Below are 21,998 nucleotides of genomic sequence, written 5' to 3'. Positions count from 1 at the left end.
ATATTTTATATTAATAGTCCATCAAAAGATCACATCAGGATGATAAGAAGGGCAGTTCACCTTCCATGATTATATAGTGAAAGGTAAATAGATGAAGATTAAGAATATTTTAAAGATGTATTAATTATAATCTGGATAAGTTTTTATTAGAACTGTGACCCTATAATTCTACTTCCTAGGATTATTTTTAGGATGATGATAATGATGATGATGATGATGATGATGATTCCTAGAATACAATTCAAATGCACTGAATGGAAAATATACTGCAGGAGAGGTATATGAGTGCTGTCTGGAATGTGCCTGGAAAGACAAACTGACATAGGTCAGTGGATATTAATTTCAATGTTTTACATATTCTTAAAGTGCTAACATATTGCATATATGTTAGCATATGTGTAACATATGTGAAATAGTTCGGCATCTCTATAGTACAAGAATATAACTCTCTAGTGGAATGAAATGGGTTTCCAATTTGTTCACTGATTCAAAGAATTTATGTATTTTGTTCACCATCCTCCAAGTTAGCTTTTATTTAAAGCATTGGACTAAAGTAATGAACAGGGAAGAAATTATCTCTGTTCTCATTATTATTATTATTAATTATCATAATAATAATAATTATTATTATTTTGGTTTTGAGGCCACACCCAGTTACACTCAGGGGTTACTCCTGGCTTTGCACTCAGAAATCGCTCCTGGCTTGGGGGATCATAAGTGATGCCAGGGGATTGAACCACAGTCCATCCTAGGTGAGCCATGTGCAAAGCAAATGTCCTACCTCTGCACCACCACTCCAGCCCCCTGTTCTCATTATTAAGGTTTCATTCCAGCCCAATTAAACAAGAACCTATTCTAAACACGCAAACAAGTAGTAAATGTAGAAATAAAGTAATATTAAAGAGTGACTTGGTGGCTTAAAAATTTTTTTGAAGGCCACTCTGAAAACATGAACTTTTAATCAGAAGAGTGGGAAGCCAGCAAATTGACATTCATAGTGGAGAACAGGTACTGCAAAGTGTCAGGAAAGAACAAGGTCAGCAATTTTTGAGGAGCTCCATAAAACGCATTGTATCAGCCACCACCATTGTGCTAGATCTGTAAAGAGAGTGGGACACAAGCCAATAGGAGATGGGGAGTTGTGGGGGACATATTCATGTGAACTATATTAACTTAGGGTGAGAGCAGTCATGTGGACTATTTAAAGTTAACTGTTCTTAGAAGAATGGAGAGGAATAGAAGCATTTTTTCAACAGGAAAAATGACATGGTTTGACTTGAGTTTCAAAGGATATTTGGAAACTGGACAGGATTCTATAAGGGCAGAGTGGGGAAATAGTTTCAAAAATTACTGCAGTAGTTCAAGTGACAAAACAATGTCAAACATGGGTGTGGTTCATGCACAAAGGTCAAATCAAAATGGATTTAAAGACCTTGATATCAGACCTGAAACCATAAAGTACATCGAGGAAAACATAGGCAAAATATGCCACAACATTGAGACTAAAGGCATCTTTAAAGGAGAAAATACCACTGTCCAAGCAAGTGGAAGCAGAGATAAACAAATGAGACTACATTAAACTGAGAAGCTTCTGCACTTCAAAGGAAACAGTAACTAGATAGAAAAACTACCCATGGAATGGGAGAAATTATTCGACCAATACCCACTTGATAATGGGCTGATATCTAAGATATATAAGGTACTGGCAGAACTGAACAAGAAAAAAAAATCTATTCTTATCAATAAATGAAGAGAAGAAATGAATAGAAATTTCCTTAAAGAAGAAATACAGATGGCCAAAAGGCTCATGGAAAAATACTCCACATCTAGGGCTGTAGAGATAGCACATTGGTGGAGCGTTTGCCTTGCAAGCAGCCTTCCCAGGACCAATGGTGGTTTGAATCCTGGCATCCCATATGGTCCCCCGTGCCTTCCAGGAGCGATTTCTGAGCAGAGAGCCAGGAGTAACCCCTGACCTCTGCTGGGTGTGTCCCCCCAAATACTCCACATCACTAATCATTAGAAAGATACAAATTAAAAAAAATGAGGTATCATCTCACACCACAGAGAATGGCACACATCACAAAGTACAAGAACAACCACTGCTGACACGCATGTGGGAAGAATAGGAAATAGGATTTTCTTTCACTGTTTGTGGGAATGCCATCTAGTCCAGCCTTTCTGGAAAACAATATGGATATTCCTTAAAAAACTGGAAATTGAACTTATGATCCAGTAACCTCTAGGGATATACTCTAAGAATACTAAAACACATTACAAAAGCATCCTATGCACTCTATGTTCATTGCAACACTATTTACAATGGCCAGAATCTGGAAACAACCCAGGTGACTGATAACAGATGAGTGGCTATAGAAATTGTGGTAAATATACACAACAAAATACTACATAGCAATTAGGAAAATAAACTCATAAAATTTGCTTATACATAGTTGGATATGGAAAGTATTCTGCTTAGTGAAATGAGTCAGAGGGAGAAGGATAAGCATAGTATAATCTCACTCATCTGTGGGATGCAAGGAAAAGTAAAAAGACAGTGTAGGATGACATCCAGCGGCAATAAAGATGACGATTAGGACCAGTTTATGGTAGGAAGGTTGCCACAGAGTGGAGAGTATAGTTAGAGTAGAGAGGTTCTAATATGAAAGGAACATTCATGGCATCCCTTCACTAGCAATAGTTTAAAAAACAATCTCAAAAAAGAAAATAGAGAGAGTATGTGAAGTAAAATAAAATGCCAGCCCCAGGAGTAGGTGGGGGAGAGTGGGTGAGAGGGAAAAGGACATCAGGGAAGGTGAGAAGGAAACTGATGATACTGGTGGTGGGAAATGCACACTGATGAAGATTGTTATATATTGTATGACTATAAATAATTAATTTTATCTGTTAAAATTATAAATTTTAGTGCTCTCTTCGGCAGCACATATACTAAAATTGGAACGATACAGAGAAGATTAGCATGGCCCCTGTGCAAGGATGACACGCAAATTTGTGAAGCATACCATATTTTTTTAAAAAATTATAAATTTTTGTATGAACAATCTTGTAACCATGGTGTTTTAACAAAAATATAAATAAAATTCAAAAAAGAAAATCATGGTTGTGGCAATGGTTTCAGAGAGAAGAGGGCAGATTTGAGATAAGGTATGTGATGGTATAATGCTCAGGGTTGGTCTTTGAATTGTAAATGATGCAGAAGTGGAGAAGAGTGAAAGATTGACCAGTGTTTTGATTCAGGCCACTAGGTTGATGAAAAATGGGTAAAACTTGGAAGGAGTAGTCAAGGGAAGGTAAAACCATGTCAGATTTGAAATGTGTGTTAGGTATCCAGGTAGAGAGGCTACCACTGGGTTCTGGGGTTGTGAGCTTTCTAAATCTAGAGATTTTAGGAGAGATCAGGGTGAGAGATACACATATGGGAGTCAGTTTTTGGACAGTATTTAAAGTTGGGCTTTTAATGGATAAAGTCATAGAAGAGGGACTTATATAAGCTGAGAAGCAAATGTTGCCTTAGCAAAGGCCTGAATACTGAATAAAGATAATCTTTCAGGGCCAGAGCAATGGTACAGTGGGTAGGGCATTTGCCTTTCACAACACAAAGTTCAATCTTCAGCATCCCATATGGTCCCCCAAGTACTGCCAAGATTAATTTCTGAGCACATAGCTAAGAATACCACCTGAGCACCAATGGGTGTGACCCAAAAACAAAATGAAGGAAATTAATATTTCAAGTGTAATATCTTCTCATCCTGAAAAGGATAGAGCATTATGCAGTGGCAAAAAAAGAGGTAATAATGTAATATTTAGAAATGTATTTTAGATTTACAGGTGTAGCTTATATATAAGCCAGTATTTACATATTCATTTGCTTATATGTGTTTTATTGGAAAATTAATTATGTAGATAATTTTCTATAGTATATGCTTATATGCTATCTGAATATTTATTTTAAAGGTCATATGATTTATGTCATGTTAAAAAGAAGTCTCCTGGGGCCAAAGAGATAGCACAGTGGTAGAGAGTTTGTCATGCATGCGGCTGACCCAAAAGGGACTTGGTTTGATTCCAGGAATCCATATGGTCTCCAAACCTACCAGAGGTGATTTCTGAGTGCAAAGCCAGGGAGTAACCCTAAAAGCCACTGGGTGAGGCTCAACAACCAATCAATCAATTAATCATAATAAAGTTTTTAAAAAAGAAGTTTCCTATTTTGAAAAATTAAATGTTTGAAAAAAGAAAAAAAAAGAAAAGGCCGTAATAATACATTATCTAATAAATGTTAAGTTGACAGAGATTTAAAATTTAAGGGATAGCACTCTGAGGACTTCAAGGGAAACTTCTTCTGTGCCTTCTGAATACCGGAAGGTCTCCTCAGAGGCCAAGGTAGCACACCCCCCAAAAACTGCACTTTGAAGCTGCCCAGTGAGTAAACTCTGGCTGTGGGGGTCGCTGTCCAATAAGATGAGCTCTCTGGCCTGTGGAGGCTTTGCCCTGCTGTGCCTTTGTTCACTCTGAAGACTTCAAGGGAAACTTCTGCTGTGCCTGTTTGTGTTTCTGAATACCTGAAGGTCTCCTCAGAGGCCTAGGGAGCGCACCCCCAAAAAACTGTCAACTAGAGGCAGCAGAAGAGCATGGCTGTAGCTGCACACTCTTTCTAACTAATGAACCCCACCACAACACGCAGGAAAAACCACACTACAAGCGTGACAATGGGGAAACCTCGCAGGCAAACACCATGCACAGAGAATGAAAACAAAAGCTCGGATGACCTAATAAATTCTAACCACCTGATTAACCTCTTGGATAAGGAACTTAAAATAGCAATATGGAAGATGTTTGTAGAACTCAGAGAAAGCATAGATCGATCTGAACAGAATACAAAGACAGAAATCAGAAAACTCCAAACTGAAATAACAGATCTATAAAATATGGTAGCTCAACTGAAAACCTCAATGGATGGCCTCGCCAGCAGGGTAACTGCAGCTGAGGAGAGAATCGGGGTACTGGAAGATGTGATGCAGAAAAACTCAACACAACAGAAGAAATTAGAAAAGAACCTTAGACAAATGAACAGGCAATGGAAAAAATACTCAAGGAATGCGAACAGATGAAAATAGAAGTCTTTGATAAACTCAACAGAAACAACATAAGAATCATTGGAGTCCCAGAGACCCAGGTAGGAGATCTCCAGGAAGAATCAACTGTCAAAAATATCATTAAAGAGATACTCTCAAAGTAAAAGACTACATGCAACCAAATCCTGCATGCCCAAAGAGCACCAGCTAAAAAAGGCCCAAAGAAAAAACACCCCAAGACACATCCTCATTATAATGACAAATCCCACAGATAGAATACTGAAAGCAGCAAGATCAAAAAGGGAAATTACATTCAAAGGAGCTTCCCTAAGACTTACAGCAGACATGTCACAAGAAACTCTCAAGGCCAGAAGACAGTGGTGGGATATTGTGACAAGACTGAATGAAATGAATGCCTCACTGAGAATACTGCACCCAGACCGACTCACGCTCAGGTTTGAAGGAAGAATACATAGCTTCAGAAAACTTCACAGATGAAAAACCAGCCTTAAAGAAAAAACTGACAGGTCTACTATAAGACAAGAGTGACCACCAAACACAGCAAACTTATCTACAAAGATGACATTAAATCCTATGACAATCATCTCCCTCAATGTCAATGGACGAAATTCACCAATTAAAAGACACAGAGTGGCAAAATGGGTCAAAAAAGATGAATCCAACCTTCTGCTCCTCCAAGAAACACATTTGAATAGTCAGAACAAAGACTCAAAATCAAAAGCTGAAGGAAAATTATCCAAGCAAACAATACCCTCAAAAAAGCTGGGGTGGCCATATTAATATCTGATGACACCAACTTTATACTAAAAAATGGTAAGGGACAAAGATGGACACTATGTACTAATCAAGGGATATGTACAACAGGAAGAAATCAGACTATTAAACATATATGCACCCAATGAGAGACCAGTAGTTATCTAATACAGTTACTGACAAATCTGAAAGAAGAAATCAATAATAACACAATAATTGTGGGAGACCTCAACACAGCCCTATCAACACTTGATAGGTCAACCAGACTAAAATCCAACAAAAACATACTAGCCCTGAGAAGAACAATGGAAGAAAGGACTAGTAGATATATATAGGACACTCCATCCAAAAAACCTGGATACACATTCTTCTCCAATGTACATGGTTCATTCTCCAGAATAGAATACATGCTGACACATAAAACAAACCTCCATAAAATCAAAAGGATAGAAATCTTGCAGGCTACCTTTGCTGACCACAAGGCTCTGAAATTAGATGTGAACTACAAAGGCACACAGAAGAAAAACTTTAACAATTGGAAATTAAACACCTTGCTACTGAACAACCAGTAGGTCTGAGATGAAATCAAAAAGGAAATCAAAACCTTACTGGAAATAAATGATAATGAAGACACAAACTGCCAGAATCTATGGGACACAGCAAAAGCAGTCCTGAGAGGAAAATTTATAGCTCTACAAGCACACATCAGTAAGGAAGAAGGGGCATACCTGAATAACTTAATGATGCAGTTCAAAAAATTAGAAAATGACCAACAAAAGAAACCAAAAATAGGGAGACAGAAGGAAATAACAAAGCTAAAAGCAGAACTCAATGAAGTAAAAAATCCAAAAAACAATCCAAAAGATCAACGAAAGCAGAAGTTGGTTCTTTGAAAAAATAAACAAGATTGATAGACCATTGGCAAAACTCACAAAGAAAGAGAGAGAGAAATCTGATAACCCATATTAGAAATGAAAATTGGAGATCATGACAGATATTGCAGATATCCAAAGAGTAATCAGAGACTACTTTGAGAAACTTTATGCTACTAAACATGAGAACCTAGAAGAAATGGAAAAATTCTTGGACACTTATAACCTTCCACAATTAAGTAAGGAGGATGTAGCATATCTAAACACCCCAATCACTACTGAGGAAATTGAAACATAATCAAACATCTGCCCTAAAAGAAAAGTCCAGGTTCAGATGTATTTCCTAATGAATTTTTCAAATCTTTCAAGGGAAGCTACTACCAATCCTAGCCAGGCTCTTCCATGAAATTGAAAAAGCAAGAACACTCCCAAACAGCTTTTATGTAGCCAACATTACCTTGATACCAAAACCAGACAGAGATGCTGCCAAAAAAGAAAATTACAGACCAATATCCCTGATGAATGCTGATGCAAAAATCTTCAACAAAATCCTGATAAATAGGATCCAATGCATCATCAAGAAGATCATACACTATGACCAAGTAGGTTTCATCCCAGGAATGCAAGGATGGTTTAACATCCGTAAATCTATCAACATCATACACAACATCAACAAGAAGAAAAATAAAAATTACATGATCATATCAATAGATGCAGAGAAAGCATTTGATAAGGTCCAACACCCATTCTTGGTCAAAACTCTCAGCAATATGGGAATGAAAGGAACCTTTCTCAATCTAGTTGAAGCCATCTACACAAGCCAATGGCAAATATTATCCTCAATGGAGAAAAACTAAAAGCCTTTCCTCTAAATTCTGGTACAAGACAAGGCTGTCCGCTCTCACCACTCCTCTTCAACATAGTACTGGAAGTTCTTGCTATAGCGATCAGGCAAGAAAAAGATATCAAGGGAATCCAGATAGGAAAGGAAGAAGTAAAGCTCTCATTGTTTGCAGATGACATGATACCCTACTTAGAAAACCCTAAAGACTCTACCAACAAGCTTCTAGAAACAATAGACTCATATAGCAAGGTGGCAGGCTACAAAATTAACACACAGAAATCAATGACCTTTTTATACACCAATAATGATATGGAAGAGAAAGAAGTCAAGAAGGCAATCCCATTCATATTAGTGCTACACAAACTCAAATATCTTGGAGTCAACTTGACCAAAGACGTGAAGGACCTATACAAAGAAAACTATAAAGCCCTGCTCCACGAAATAAGAGAGGACACATGGAAATGAAAACACATACCCTGATCATGGATTGGCAGGATTAACATAATTAAAGTGGCAATACTCCCCAAAGCATTATACAGATTTAATGCGATCCCCTTAAAAATACCCATGACATTCTTCAAAGAAGTGGATCAAACACTTATGAAGTTCATCTGGAACAATAAACACCCTTGAGTAGCTAAAGCACTTCTAGGGAAAAGGAAAATGGAAGGCATTACTTTCCCCAACTTTAAACTGTACTACAAAGCAATATTTATCAAAACAGCATGGTATTGGAGTTAAGACAAACCCTCAGATCAGTGGAATAGGCTTGAGTTCTAAGACATTTTTCCCCAGACATACAATTACCTAATTTTTGACAAAGGAGCAAGAAATCCCAAGTGGAGTAGGGAAAACCTCTTCAAAAAGTGGTGCTGGCAGAACTGGTTAGCCACTTGCAAAAAAGCAAACATATACCCCCCAGTTAACATCATGTATGAAGGTTAAATCCAAATGGATTAAAGACATCGATATCAGACCTGATACCATAAGGTATATAGAACAATACATAGGTAACACACTCCATGACATTGAGACTAAAGGCATCTTCAAGGAGGAAACTGCACTTTTCAAACAAGTGGAAACACAGATCAACAGATGGGAATACATTAAGCTGAGAAGCTTCCGTACCTCAAAAGAAATAGTGCCCCGGGTACAAGAATCACTCACCGAGTAGAAGAAACTATTTACCCAATACCCATCAGATAAGGGGCTAATATTCAAAATATACAGGGCATTGACAGAACTTTACAAGAAAAAAAAACATTCAATCCTATCAAAAAATGGGGAGAAAAAATGAACAGACACTTTGATAAAAAAAGAAATACAAATGGCCAAAAGGCACATGAAAAAATGCTCCTCGTCACTAAACCAGGGAGATGCAAATCAAAACAACTATGAGGGACCATCTCACACCACAGAGAGGAATGCCGTCTAGTCCAACCTCTATGGAAAGCGATATGGAGATTCCTCCAAAATCTGGAAATTGAGTTCCCTTTCGACCCAGCTATTCCACTTCTAGGGATATACTCTAGGAACACAAGAATACAATACAAAAACCCCTTCCTCACACTTATATTTATTGCAGCACTATTCACAATAGCCCGGCTCTAAAAACAACCAAGATGCCCTTCAACAGACGAATGGCTAAAGAAACTGTGGTACATATACACAATGGAATATTATGCAGCCATCAGGGGAGATGAAGTCATGTAATTTTCCTATACATGGATGTACATGGAATCTATCATGTTGAGTGAAATAAGTCAGAGGGAGAGAGAGATGCAGAATAGTCTCAATCATCTATGGATTTAAAAAAAATTAAAAGTCATTTTTCAACAATCCTCAGAGACAATGAGAGGAGGGCTGGAACTTCCAGCTCACTTCATGAAGCTCACCACAAAAAGTGGTGAGTGCAGTTATAGAAATAACTACACAGAGAACTACCATAATCATGTGAATGAATGAGGGAAATGGAAAGCCTATCTGGAGTACAGTTGGGGGGGTGGGATGGAGGAAGATTTGGAACATTGGTGGTGGGAATGTTGCACTGGTGAAGGGGGTCTTCTTTACATGACTGAAACCTAATCACAATCATATGTAATCAAGATGTTTAAATAAAGGAAAAAAAGAAAATAATCCAACTTAATATGTTCACTGCAAGATGGAAAAAAATTAAGGGATAATAAGTTTAATTTCATTTTCAACAATAGATATACTCACATTTTCATTGTAGATGTCCCCAAGCATGGTGCTTGCTTTCACGATATCAAGATTTTGGAAATGGCTTCTTGCAATTTTCAACAACCTTTTCAAGTATTTAATTGCCTCTGCCATCTTTCCTTGGCTGGAATAAGTAAAGACAAATTATTCGAGTATTATCTCACTTAGAAATTATAGCAAAAAAAAGAAATATTTTTCTTATTTTTTGTCTTGCCTTTAAAAAGTGCAAGATGAATGTCAGGGTGATAAAATGTAAAATACAAAGATTGAGTACTAAATATATGTGTGTTTTTTTGTGGAAATTCAAACAGTGAGTTCAAACTTAAGCCTTCAATTCCTTATGAATCGCTGGTGGGATTATAAACAGGTAGCTTTTTAGAACAACACAAAAACTTATTAAAATTTTTGACAAAAAGATGAACGCAGTCATGTCTGCATTTGATCAACTCCATAGACTCACTCTGTTCTTGAAAGAGATGTAAACCAAGCCATTACAAATTTTGGGTATACAAGCTATGCAGCTGAAAGCTGACATTCTGGGGAGGAGAAAAAGGGCCAAGTCCCCACCCTGCTGAAGACATGCCTGCTACACTCATCATCCACATCACCACTTTGTCAAAATGATCTTGACTCACCACTATTTATGACTTTCTGTAGAGATACCAATCTGATCTGTCTATAGATACTTGGGCTGACTTGACGAAAACTCTTTTAGAGTGAATGTGAGCATCCTCCCTCTGCCTTTTTGTACTTGCAGAAGCCCTGGCAGCTGAAAACATTCCCCCACAAAGTCCACAGTATCCGCAATAGTTTTGGAATTCCTGGACTATGCATTTGTGGCTGTGCAAAAACTCTAATTTTTTAAAGTACTGTCATCCCTAAAAGAGCCTATCAATTTAGATGCCAATGTGTATCTGAAGCCACCTATTATTATTCAGTAACAAAAGAAGTAACATAATGATCAATTAGCAATAAGGGCTGATGAACTCTGACAATGGTTTAACAGTCTCATTTGAGATACAATAATTTTTAAATTTTCTTATTGCTGTGCTTTTTCTCCTTTCCTGTTTTTCTGTTTTAATGATTTCACTCCCATGTACCTGGCAACAAATGTATTATGATGAACTAGGTCAACTATGTCTTTAAAGTAACTTATGTAAAAGAAAAAAATTAAGAGTTATATGATCCACAAAAAAATGTTACTGATAAAATTATACTCAAAAGAAATGAATACATGTTAGGAAAGGAAAGCTGACATATAGGGTGCTGTGAACAAAACTGAAAAGTGTAAACACCTATATAGATAGACCTCACAAACACAATGGTCAGTACTCAAGACACGAAACCTATACATACCCAAAAGTTGACCTATTAGTTTCCTTTCCTTACATGTACTATACTTAGTACTCAGCGCACCTCTTGCCCTCCACACCTCTCTACAATGATATACACTTAAGCTAACTTCTATATGTTTATATGTGCGCAGGAGCACACAGAGATAGGAACCCTCCTTAAGGGACAAACCTAAACCACAAACAACCCATACCTATACCCTATATAACCCCTCCCATATACTATTCCCTCTCCCTCCTCCAGAAATCCGACTATTCCTTCAACCCTCAATTCCACCCCCGATATTCCCACCACACTATAACTCTTCACCCTCAGTTCTTAATCCAGTAGGCATCAAGATCGACTTCCTACCCCAATGAGCCAGTACCCACTACCCAAGTGAAGAGACACCCACTCAAACTCTCACCTCGCTCCCAGCAAGAAAATACAACTAACACCCTGACTGACCCATGCAATGTGGCCCTCCTTATCACCTCTCACTAATGTGGACTGTGGCTTGATATCGGAACTAGCTCCAAAGGACCCCCACTGCAAGAACTCTACCCAAGACCTCCCTGCCTGGACCCCACACCTCACAAGGAAATCTCAAAAGACAATGGGGAGGCCTATACTTTCATCATAAGTATAGACCTATATAACAGAACCTCTTACCCTGTTTCTCCCCAAATGTAAAGTGATCTCCGGTATCACTTTCTCCCTTTTTCTTTTTATTTATTTTTTTCTTTTTTATTCTTGTTAGTTTCTTTTGTTTGTTTGTTTTGTATTGTTTTGTTTTAGTTTTTGTCTTTTGATTTGATTTGTTTTTGCTTCTTTTGGGTCACTCCTGGCAGCACTCGGAGGGTGCTCCTGGCTTTATGTTTGGAGAACGCCCCTGGAGGGCACGGGGGACCAAAAGGGATGATGGGATCACCGTCAGACGCCTTGTCTCCATGCTATCTCTCCTGGCCCCACTTTATTGCTTTAATTACGTCTTTTTTTTATAATTACGTCTTATTTAATCTGTTTTTTTTTATTCCTTTAGATATGTGTGAGCATATATATTCTTAGTTTTTGCCACCCCCAAATCCACCAGCAATATAATGTAGCACCACTTCCTCCTGCAAAGACATATTAAACAAAGGGGAAATTGTACATATAAAAACAAGCTCTTATCTATTAGGGATAAGAACTCATACTTGTTTACAACACAGGGACATCTCCCACCCTGAACATATGTCATGTGGAAACAACTTAGGCTCCAGGGAACTAGACACCGACTGTCCAGCTTTGACTCCTGGATCCCAGACATAGAAACGACAGAGTTCTCTACAACAGCTCCAGAAGCCAAATATCCTCCAGGGCATTCACAATGCTGCTCTGATGCCAACATGCACCAGTTCTAAATTGATAACCTGACAATGAGGAAATAGGAACAAATTGATCTAAGAGCAAGTTGTCCTTCGTCATCAGCTATCGATAAGACAAAATCAGAAAACATGTCACTCTTTGATCTGTGCATAAGCCAGATCGCTATATACAGAGGACTGGTTGTTACAACCGGGACTGAACAGTACACATCCAGGGACCAACAACAACAACAACAGCAGCAACAAGAAGCTCTAGCCTAGCTTTTGGTCTACGATTTGTTCAACAAACAAGATCTCCAATCCCAGAGGTCTGACTGAGACAACCGCATCTGAACGGGTCTTCCGGAAACATAACGAAAAACCTTATCCCAGGCTCCATCCTAGGAGCAACATAATGACCAAGACCACCAACTACAGAAGATGGATTCAAACGACACTGAAGCAGAACTGCTAGAACCACAAAGAAAGACTTCATCATAAGCTCCATTACTTGAGCTGCACAGCCACCAAGATCTCTGGATACAGAGGTCTGATGTTACCATCCAAGATGAAGCAGAAATCTTCCATACACCACGAAAGCACTGAGAGGAGAGTAAATGATCATGCAAGGAGTCTATAGTTAATCCCATGACAGTATACTTTAGGGATGGAGAAGACCTGTATCTCCTAGGCCAAGGGAATTCCCTCTACAATATCCCCAATAGTTACTGTGCCTATGCAGGGGGAAAAGAAAAGGAAAAAAAAAAGCACAAAACAATCATTTTCCACATATTTATTTATCAATTGATTGATTTTTTGACGTCTTTATTTTGGTGTAGAGATTGAAATTGATGTCTCCAATATTATTTTATTTTATCTTATCTTTCTCTCTTTCTCTTTCTTTTTGCACTCCAGCATAATTTGATTTCAGAACCGAGACTATTGAATGGTGCTTGTCTTTATTGCTGTAGCGCTCACTGGATATTTAATTTGAAATTTCTTTCTGTATTGTTGTGGTGTTTCAATTACCTTTTTCACATCCTCTCTCAAACTGAGGTTGAAAGCCTCTAGAAGTACTCCGTCCATTTTCAGTATATTTGACTTCTTTTTTTTTCTTCTCTTATTTTGTACCCTAATCTATTGCTTTTCTTTCCTTCAAACAAAACCACATAACTCGATTTATCTAGCTCGGCCTCTTAAATAGAGGGGGAAACAAGGGAGGGTATCAGGACCAAACAGGTATATGATCACTAATAATAAGCTAGACAAAGAGGGGACCCCCTACTCTAGCAGCCCAGGGGGATGAGGGTAGGGGATATGGGTTGCAGAAAGGGAACTGGGATGGGGGGAGGACATATTTGGTGATGGGTATTCCCCTGATTCAATGATAATATGTACCTAAGATACTACTGTGAAAGATATGTAAGCCATTATGATAAAAAAATTGTGTTTTAATCAGAAACTTTCTTTGACTTACATGTATTAATATATTATATGTTATGCTATGTTACTATATTGTTATGCTAGTTCACCTCAATAGGTTAATCAATTTTGTCTCTTGAATAAATTCTTACAATAAAAAAAGAAATGAATGGGCCTGGAGAGATAGCACAGCAGTGTTTGCCTTGCAAGCAGCCGATCCAGGACCTAAGGTGGTTGGTTCGAATCCCGGTGTCCTGGTCCCCTGTGCCTGTCAGGAGCTATTTCTGAGCAGAGAGCCAGGAGTAACCCCTGAGCAATGCCGGGTGTGGGCCAAAAACCAAAAAAAAAAAAAAAAAAAAGAAATAAATACATGTTGATATAAAATTTGTATGAGAGTTTATGACATTATTCATAGTATTTATGACCCAGAACCAATACAAATATCAATTGAATGGCAAAATAGAGTAAAATCATAAAAGGAATATTATTCTGTCACAGAAATAGTGTAATGATGCATATTACAGCAATCATTAGAATATGTAAAATAAAAGAACCAGTTATAAAAGCTTGTATATAAGTCACTTGCAAACTATAATATGATTTCATGTATTTGAAATAGACAAACTGAATAGACAAATTCTGAATAGGCATATTCATAGAAACAAAAAGTACATTAGGAGTTGGGAAAGTGGGAAATAGGGATTGGTTTTAATGAGCAGTGGAGTTCTTTGGAGTAGTAAAAGTGACAAGAAATCAAACAGTGGTGATAGTACTTAGGTACTAAAAACTATTGAATAATTGGTTTCTAAATGGTTAAATTGTGGTTCCAATTGGCCTTGCATGTAGCCAACCTAAGTTTGATACCTGGCATCCCAGATAGTCCCTCAAACCTGTCAAGAGCCCCGCCCAATCCCTACCAGGATTAATCCCTTGAGTACAGAACCAGGAATAAGCCCTGAACACTGTTCAAAAAAAAAAAAAAAAGAAACAAGATTAAATTCTATATATATAATTTATAACTCAATAAAATTCTCTTTCAAAAGCAAAACAGTTTAAAGAATTTACATTTTCCATAATATTTTACAAGTAAAGGTAGTTATTTAAAAGAAAATTATGTAATTCATAAAGTACCTTTGCATAGATTGAAATAAATATGATTTTTGAATATAAATATTCTCTCAAAGATGACTACAAGAAAAGAGAAAAAGATGCCACAGGATAGAGAGACCTTGGTCAGCCACCATTGTTCCGGCCCGTAGGAAAACTAATTCTTGAAAAAAGGTAGAACCAAGGTATAACACTGGGAAGAGCAATACAAACTTAATTTCAGGGTCATTTGACTACTGATTCAAAAATCTATTCTGGAAATAATTAAAATATTATGGACAAAGCAAAAAATCATTTCTAGACAATTTTTTGTAAGTAAGCACCTTTAGAAATTCATTATCTGTTAAATAATTTTTGTCAATTTCCAAACAGAACAGTTGAATCTAAATTGCAGGCTATTCCATCCACAAATAGTCAACAAATTGAATCACTAAAATCTTTTTATTAATGTGGCAAAATATCCAACTTAATGTTTTTAAAAGAAGAGAAAGTAGTTATCATTGTGGGTTTGGTTTTTATTTTTTTGTATTTTGGGCCACATCCAGCAGTGCTCAGGGGTTACCCCTTGTTCTGTCACAGACATCACTCCTGGCAAGCTCAGGGGGACCATATGGGATGCTGGGTAGATCAAACCTGGGGGGCTGTATGGAAGGCAAACACCCTACCAGCTGTACTATTGCTCGGACCCCTATGTTCTTAGATGGAAAAAAAAAGAAAAAATGTCAACTCACTTTAAAAGATATCTGAATTTTCAGACATATTTGACCCTTTCCGAAAAGGTCAGCATTTTCCAATAGGCATCTGTAAAAATGATGATGAATAAGTCAGATAATGAATTTTTGAAACCCAGAGGTGGTTTTTGCCATGGAGCTATTTGTGTAGAAGTCTACTTCTATATACTATATACCATATATAGATACTACTACATATAGTATATACATCTATATATTTGTGTGGAAGTATACCTCTACTTCTATAAGTTGAGATACCTAGGGTTTACCCTGAGTTGCTCTGACTGCATGATCACAATTATAGAGGTAAATTAGTACTATTAATAGTTCACGGATTCTAAAGTTAACCTTTTTTTTTTTTATTTTGGCCTTAATGAAGTCAGGGTCTCCACTAGACAGCAAGAAATCAATTCAGAGCTGTTGCTGAGGAGAGACATAGGTTTCATTTTCAGACATGCTCCAGCAGACACTGCAATGCCCAGTCTTGATGCTGTTCAAAGCTATCCAAGGAAATGACTTATGTTTTCTTGCTAGCTTTTATTGAAATGCTTCAACTCTGGCAGACTGAGAATGTACATGGTTTGAAATAAATAGACATAATAATACTAGAACACTATTTTAAGAAAGGATTTATATACCAGTATTCCTGATGTCATTAAAGAGGACATCAAAAGATATTGTAGGAGACACAATGCTAGTGGCAATTTCTGAGTTTCTAAAGGATTAAAAAAAAACTGGGCTTTATAGGCAGATATTTAGAAGACTAAGAAGTGTATTTTGTTTATATTTGTTGTATGTGAAGTTTAAGGAGTAAATTTTAAGTATCTATGTGTAAATTAGCCTAATAGGGCTCTTCAATTAAGCACAAAAGATACATTTTTGAGCCAGTATAAGGTGTATCTTCTGATAGAAGAGTCAATAAAATATTATCAAAGCTATTTCTTTTCCATAATGGACTAGGTTAACTCAATGGTTTGTAAATTTTGAATAAAAAAAAACTCTAGAGAGCTTAAACATTTTTAGAAAATGTAAAATTTTTGGCAAAAAAAATGTCTGGGTTTTATGCATAAAGTGATTGGAAAATAATGGGATTGAAGCACTTGAACTGATCTATTCTTCATATTAATTGAAATCATAATAAATTTAAATGCATTTACATTTAATCTTAAATCTTCATATTCATTTAATTTTATGTAAAAGGTATTTTACCCAATTTTGTGCATGTATTTATGTCATGCATGTACATCATAAAATTATTGAACATTTAATAGCTTGTATAAAGACCATCAAAATATCAACACTTAACTGCACAAGTTCATTTGTAAAAGGAAACTCATTTTTCTAGCTGAAGATAAAACAGGAAAAAATTAACATTTGCTGTAGTATCAGAACGATAAGAACCTAGAATCATTTTTTTCGGGTATGTCTCATAAGTGACTGATGAAGAAAATTATTACCATATGCAACAGACCATTGAGACAGCACTTATTTGAAAGGTAACATACAGGATACTTGGTTTTTTGGTGGGAATTTGAAAATTTTCACCACAAAAAATGGTCAGTATATTGAATAAGTTACTTCCAGCAAAAAAAATTAAATACATTTAGATTAGTTATAAAATAATCCCAGGTGAGGCATCTGCATTGTCAGATTCCCTATGTGGCTTTAAAGGATGGTTTGCTTCACACCACCAAAAAGTGAAATGAGGAATTAAGTTTACAAACAAAGGTAAGAGTTTACTAAGATTTAAACTCATGTTCAACTGAGAAAATATTTTCAACTGTCTTTGACTACTGGAAAAAATAAACTATTTTTGTTTATCTTCTATTTTCTATGAACTGTATGAAAATAAATGCAGCAGAAACAAGTGCTTCACTACTTTATTATGCAATATAAAATATTAGATAGCCCTTTTTATACTATTTAATAGAACATTCTTTAAACATATTAATTGAATATGAAATATATCCCTCAATTTTTTTAAACAAATTTCTTCAAGACATTCATGTAAGGTGAACAGAATTTTTTTCTTTTTGTTTGTTTGTGTTTCTTGCCACACCCACACACAGCAGTGCTCAGAGGTTAAAAGTTGCTCTGTGCCTGGAGTTTGCTTTCATCAGTATCTAGGAACCAGGTGGTGCTGAGGATGGAGTCTGATCCGCGTGCATGCAATGCATGAGCTCCAGCCTTTGCATTCTTTCCCTGGTCCAGCAGTAGTTTTGCATCTTGCAAGTATTCTTCTGCAGTGAAATCATGGGTGTCATATTAAAGCACCTATACAAGTGATATAGACACTGGGAAATACTCAAGAAGACATGCTTTTCTTACAGAGTTCTTGGAATATACTAAGAAATCACATGTTTATTGGTTGGGTTTTTTTTGTTTGTTTGTTTTTGGGCCACATGTTTTTAACTATAGAAGTGGTTGTAAATTTGAGAGGAGAAACATTTTTGCCAGTTAAATGTCCAAGTAAATTAGGAGAACAAATTAGTTTTTGGGAAGTTAGGAGTATGTGATTCTGAACTGCTCTCATCTGGATAGTTCAATAATATCAACAGCATCTATTTATTTCACTAACAGCTTTGAGGCATTATCAAATGTTTAGAATAAGAAGTTGCAAAGAAATATGGCTCCTGATCTTGTAAGACTTCATGGAATAGATTACTATACAAACCTATAATGATATGGGAATAAACTGTATATAGTGCTTGGAAGCCTAGAACATAATGTCTTGGATATATTCACAAGAGAAAATGTCATGTTGCAAGAAATATATTTGTCTTAAAAGACAGTCAAAAGAATTGGAGTCAAGTCTAAAACAGTTTTAGAGGAATCCCAAAACTGCTGTATAAATTTGAAAATTTTAATATGCATTATAGAAATAATTACTCCTGGATTGGGTGACTATATGGGATGCTGGGGATAGAATTCAGGTCCGTCCTAGGTCATCTGCGTGAAAAGCAAAGGCCCTTCCGCTGCGCTTTCTAGCCGGCTCCAGGTTCATAACTTTCTACTTCGTATTCATTCCTATTAAAATCTCTCATGCTGGAAAGGAATAAATTCTATAATATGTTCAATATTCACTATGCAAGATAGTCACATGTATTCATTAGGTCACAGAATCAAAGAACTAAACAAGAATCAAAGAACTAAACACTTTGGGGGCTCATTTAAATATCATACTATCAAATATATACCCCTCTTCTTATTGGTAAATCCTCTGCATATCAGAAATAGAACAGATATTGCATTCTTAAATTTGTGAATATTGCCTTTTATAAGCCTGTCCTCATTTGGACAAACAAAATGATCAAGAATTATGTTTCAAAAGCTAGAAATATACTATATGGGATATGGGCAGAATACTTGTTGTGCATGTAAATGACCTGGGTTTGATCCCCAGCATCACATATGGTCTCTTGAGCTCATTTAGGGGTTATCCCTGAGCACAGAGTAAGGAGTAAACACTGCATACAGTTAGGTGTGGTCCTCCAAAACAAAGAAAATGAAAAAAATCATCTTTTATATTTAGGCAAGGATCAATGATCCAGATAAACTGAAATTGTATGAGAAATATTTCATATGAGAACAGTTATTAAATATTTGTTTTCTGAACAACTAAAATAATATTCAGAGGCTAGAGTATGATGAGTGAATACTATATTTAAATATTGAAGAAAAGAGAGAATTTAAAAAGACTAAAATGGTTTATCCATCTCAAACTATTTCCTGTACTGAAATACTCAATAAAAATGATAAAATAGAAAAAAGGTCTCTACTTCTTTGCAGATCCATCTAAACCTTTGGGGAAAATTATTCCTTTTTAAACGTGAAAATGTTCTCACAAAAGCTCACTTATGTTCATGTTTCTAAAATCTGATATGTTTTTGATGGAGGTATATGTTGAATTTGGCTTGGCCTGCTGAGAATTGTTGAATCAGAACATATGCAGACAAACAAAACATACCACGAAGTTGAGGGAATGAGAAATACAAAAGTATAAACAGGTCCATTGTGGAGTAAACCGAGTTGTTTTTCTCCCAAAGGAGCAACAGATCTCTAAAACATGCAAAATTAGAAGTTGCTCTGCCCCCATGATGCTAGATAAAAATACTACCTGTGATAAAATTACACATCACTCAATAAATGTACAAATTTATAAGCCAGCCAGGTTGTTAATAGAGATAAACATTATTTATTGCTTCTAAAATTTTCAAACTTAAATGGGAGCCACGGATTGAGAAACGAGGCTTTCTGCAGAAGGCAAAGAATCAGAAGCTTCCTTATGGAAAAGCTGCAGCTTATTTGTATAAGTTAAAGGACAAGGTTAAAATGTTAGACAAATATTAATTCCAGTTTTCTATATGCAGAGCACAGGTGCAACTGGAACAGCCGATAATATGGTATAATCATTAAATTCATTCAACCAGACCTCAGAGAGTTAAAAACATATATTCTGAGGAGCAGGACTCCGCGGTCCAAAGGATGAGAATGAAACAGTGCAGAATATTTGTGTATCAAGGTGATTCCAGTTTCCAACTGGGAACGCAGGACTGTTAACACCCATATCCCCCGACAACTGTCCAATTATGTCTCTCACACTTGGCCTACTGTTTGCAGTACAAGTAATCAATAAAGGATGTGGTTGAGTGAACATAGATTTTGGTTGAACCAATGCATGAAAACTTAATCATTTACTCAGGGAGAAGAAATCAAATAGGGCAGTGACGACCCAGCCACTAAGGGGTTTGCTGATTGTGCCACCAAGTTTGTGGGCCACAGATGAAAGTAATAAGGCAAATGGAATCAGTGACAGGAGAAAATACAAAAGAAGCCAATCCTAATTTCATGAATTAATAGGAGTGCTTCTGATGTATTTGGGGGTCATTTTTAGGAAATTTTGTGTCAAAGCCTAGATAAGGCATTTTGAGGAATATATGAAAATTACCAGAGCATGTCATTTCTTTTGAGCCAGGAGAAATTAATTTTCAGCTATAACAGAAAGATAATTGTCACACTTTAACTTTTGCAAGGATTGATTTAAAGATCTGCACTGTCAAAAGTTTTCTTGGAAATTATTTAAACCCATATTTGTGAGAAAATTTACAAGTTGCTATAGAATAAACCCTGAGATAGCTAGCAATAGCCATTCCGTCTTGTGGAACTCTCATTTTTTGGCAAGATTTTTCTAGATTTCTTGAAAAGTCAACCTCATTAACTGGAGAACTGTGACAGTAAATAAGTTATTTTAGAAGATGAGGCAACAAAATTGTCAGAAAGAAAATTGAGGATTTTCTCCCCCTTCTTTGTATTTATTCCCATTGTGATTATGTAAAAGTAATATATATTTTTGTAATTCTTCCACTTCCACTCTCCTTGCTTTATGAAGCACAAATCTGGCCTTTATTGCTGTCTTCCAGGTAATTGTTATCCTTTTAGAGCATCAACCTAATTTGTCACTAGCATTCCAAATAGAATCTATCAATGCTTATTTTTCTGTCATGCTGCCTAAGCCTTTGTGTAATTAAATATGACCAACAGGCAAAAAGAATAATCCTGGTTCACTACTAAACCCATCATCAATAATTCTAACACCAGGACTAGGTCTAGCATTACCAAATGGTCAAGTTGGAATTACCAGTAAAGTATTGGGGGAAGGAGGTTTGTTTTGTGAATGAAGCCCCCGTGTAAATTCTTATAACCATTACAAGAGCTTCCTGTCTTCCTGCCTGTTCACCTTTCAGGCATGCTCAGCTGATGACCCTAGACACACACTTATCCTCAGTATGCCTATCCTCTTCCATTTCCTTTAAGGAGATAAAATATGTTTATGGCGATAGGGCTGCCATTAGTAAAAGTCGTGCACAGGTTAGGAAAAAGAGATTTAGAGGCGACACTTGGCTTCAGATGCCTCTTGATTTATTTGTTTGCCACAACCACTATCATTTCTCCTATTTCAGTTGTGCTCCATTTCTTGTTGTTTGCTACTAATCTGAGCAGTGTTGAGGACAAGTGGAGGGATACATGAAGATGTGATGTGTTGTGTTCATGTGTGTGCACATCTGTGCATATCTCCAAGAACACCCAACCTTTGAAAGCAAAATGCATCACCCCAATTTATCTCAAAGCATTTTGGCAGTAGATGAATTTGACTCAATCGGATCTCTCCACACTTAGGTTGTGCTATCTACTATACAGAAGCAATTGTCATAATGTCGAGTGACTTTTTTGAAGCAATCTTTTGAAGCAATTGT

The 21,998-nt window shown here is 36.5% G+C and overlaps 1 protein-coding gene and 1 non-coding gene across 2 annotated transcripts in view; one reads left to right on the top strand and one right to left on the bottom strand.

Annotated features, from left to right (window-relative positions):
• The window catches only part of TTC29 (tetratricopeptide repeat domain 29), a 215,425-nt gene that overhangs the window by 74,927 nt on the left and 118,500 nt on the right, over positions 1-21,998 (bottom strand). The window contains exon 8 of the mRNA XM_049770083.1: positions 9,807-9,930. Coding sequence (XP_049626040.1) covers positions 9,807-9,930 — 124 coding nt within the window. The remainder of the gene's footprint in view (positions 1-9,806; positions 9,931-21,998) is intronic.
• LOC126005529 (U6 spliceosomal RNA) lies at positions 2,926-3,032 on the top strand. The gene has a single exon (XR_007494580.1). It is a non-coding gene; the product is annotated as a U6 spliceosomal RNA (small nuclear RNA).

The sequence above is a fragment of the Suncus etruscus genome, chromosome 3 (genome assembly GCF_024139225.1).
Source record: "Suncus etruscus isolate mSunEtr1 chromosome 3, mSunEtr1.pri.cur, whole genome shotgun sequence".
NCBI classification, from domain to species: domain Eukaryota; kingdom Metazoa; phylum Chordata; class Mammalia; order Eulipotyphla; family Soricidae; genus Suncus; species Suncus etruscus.
The sequence above is the reverse complement of the archived record's forward strand: the minus strand, read 5'-3'. Positions and strand labels throughout refer to the sequence as shown.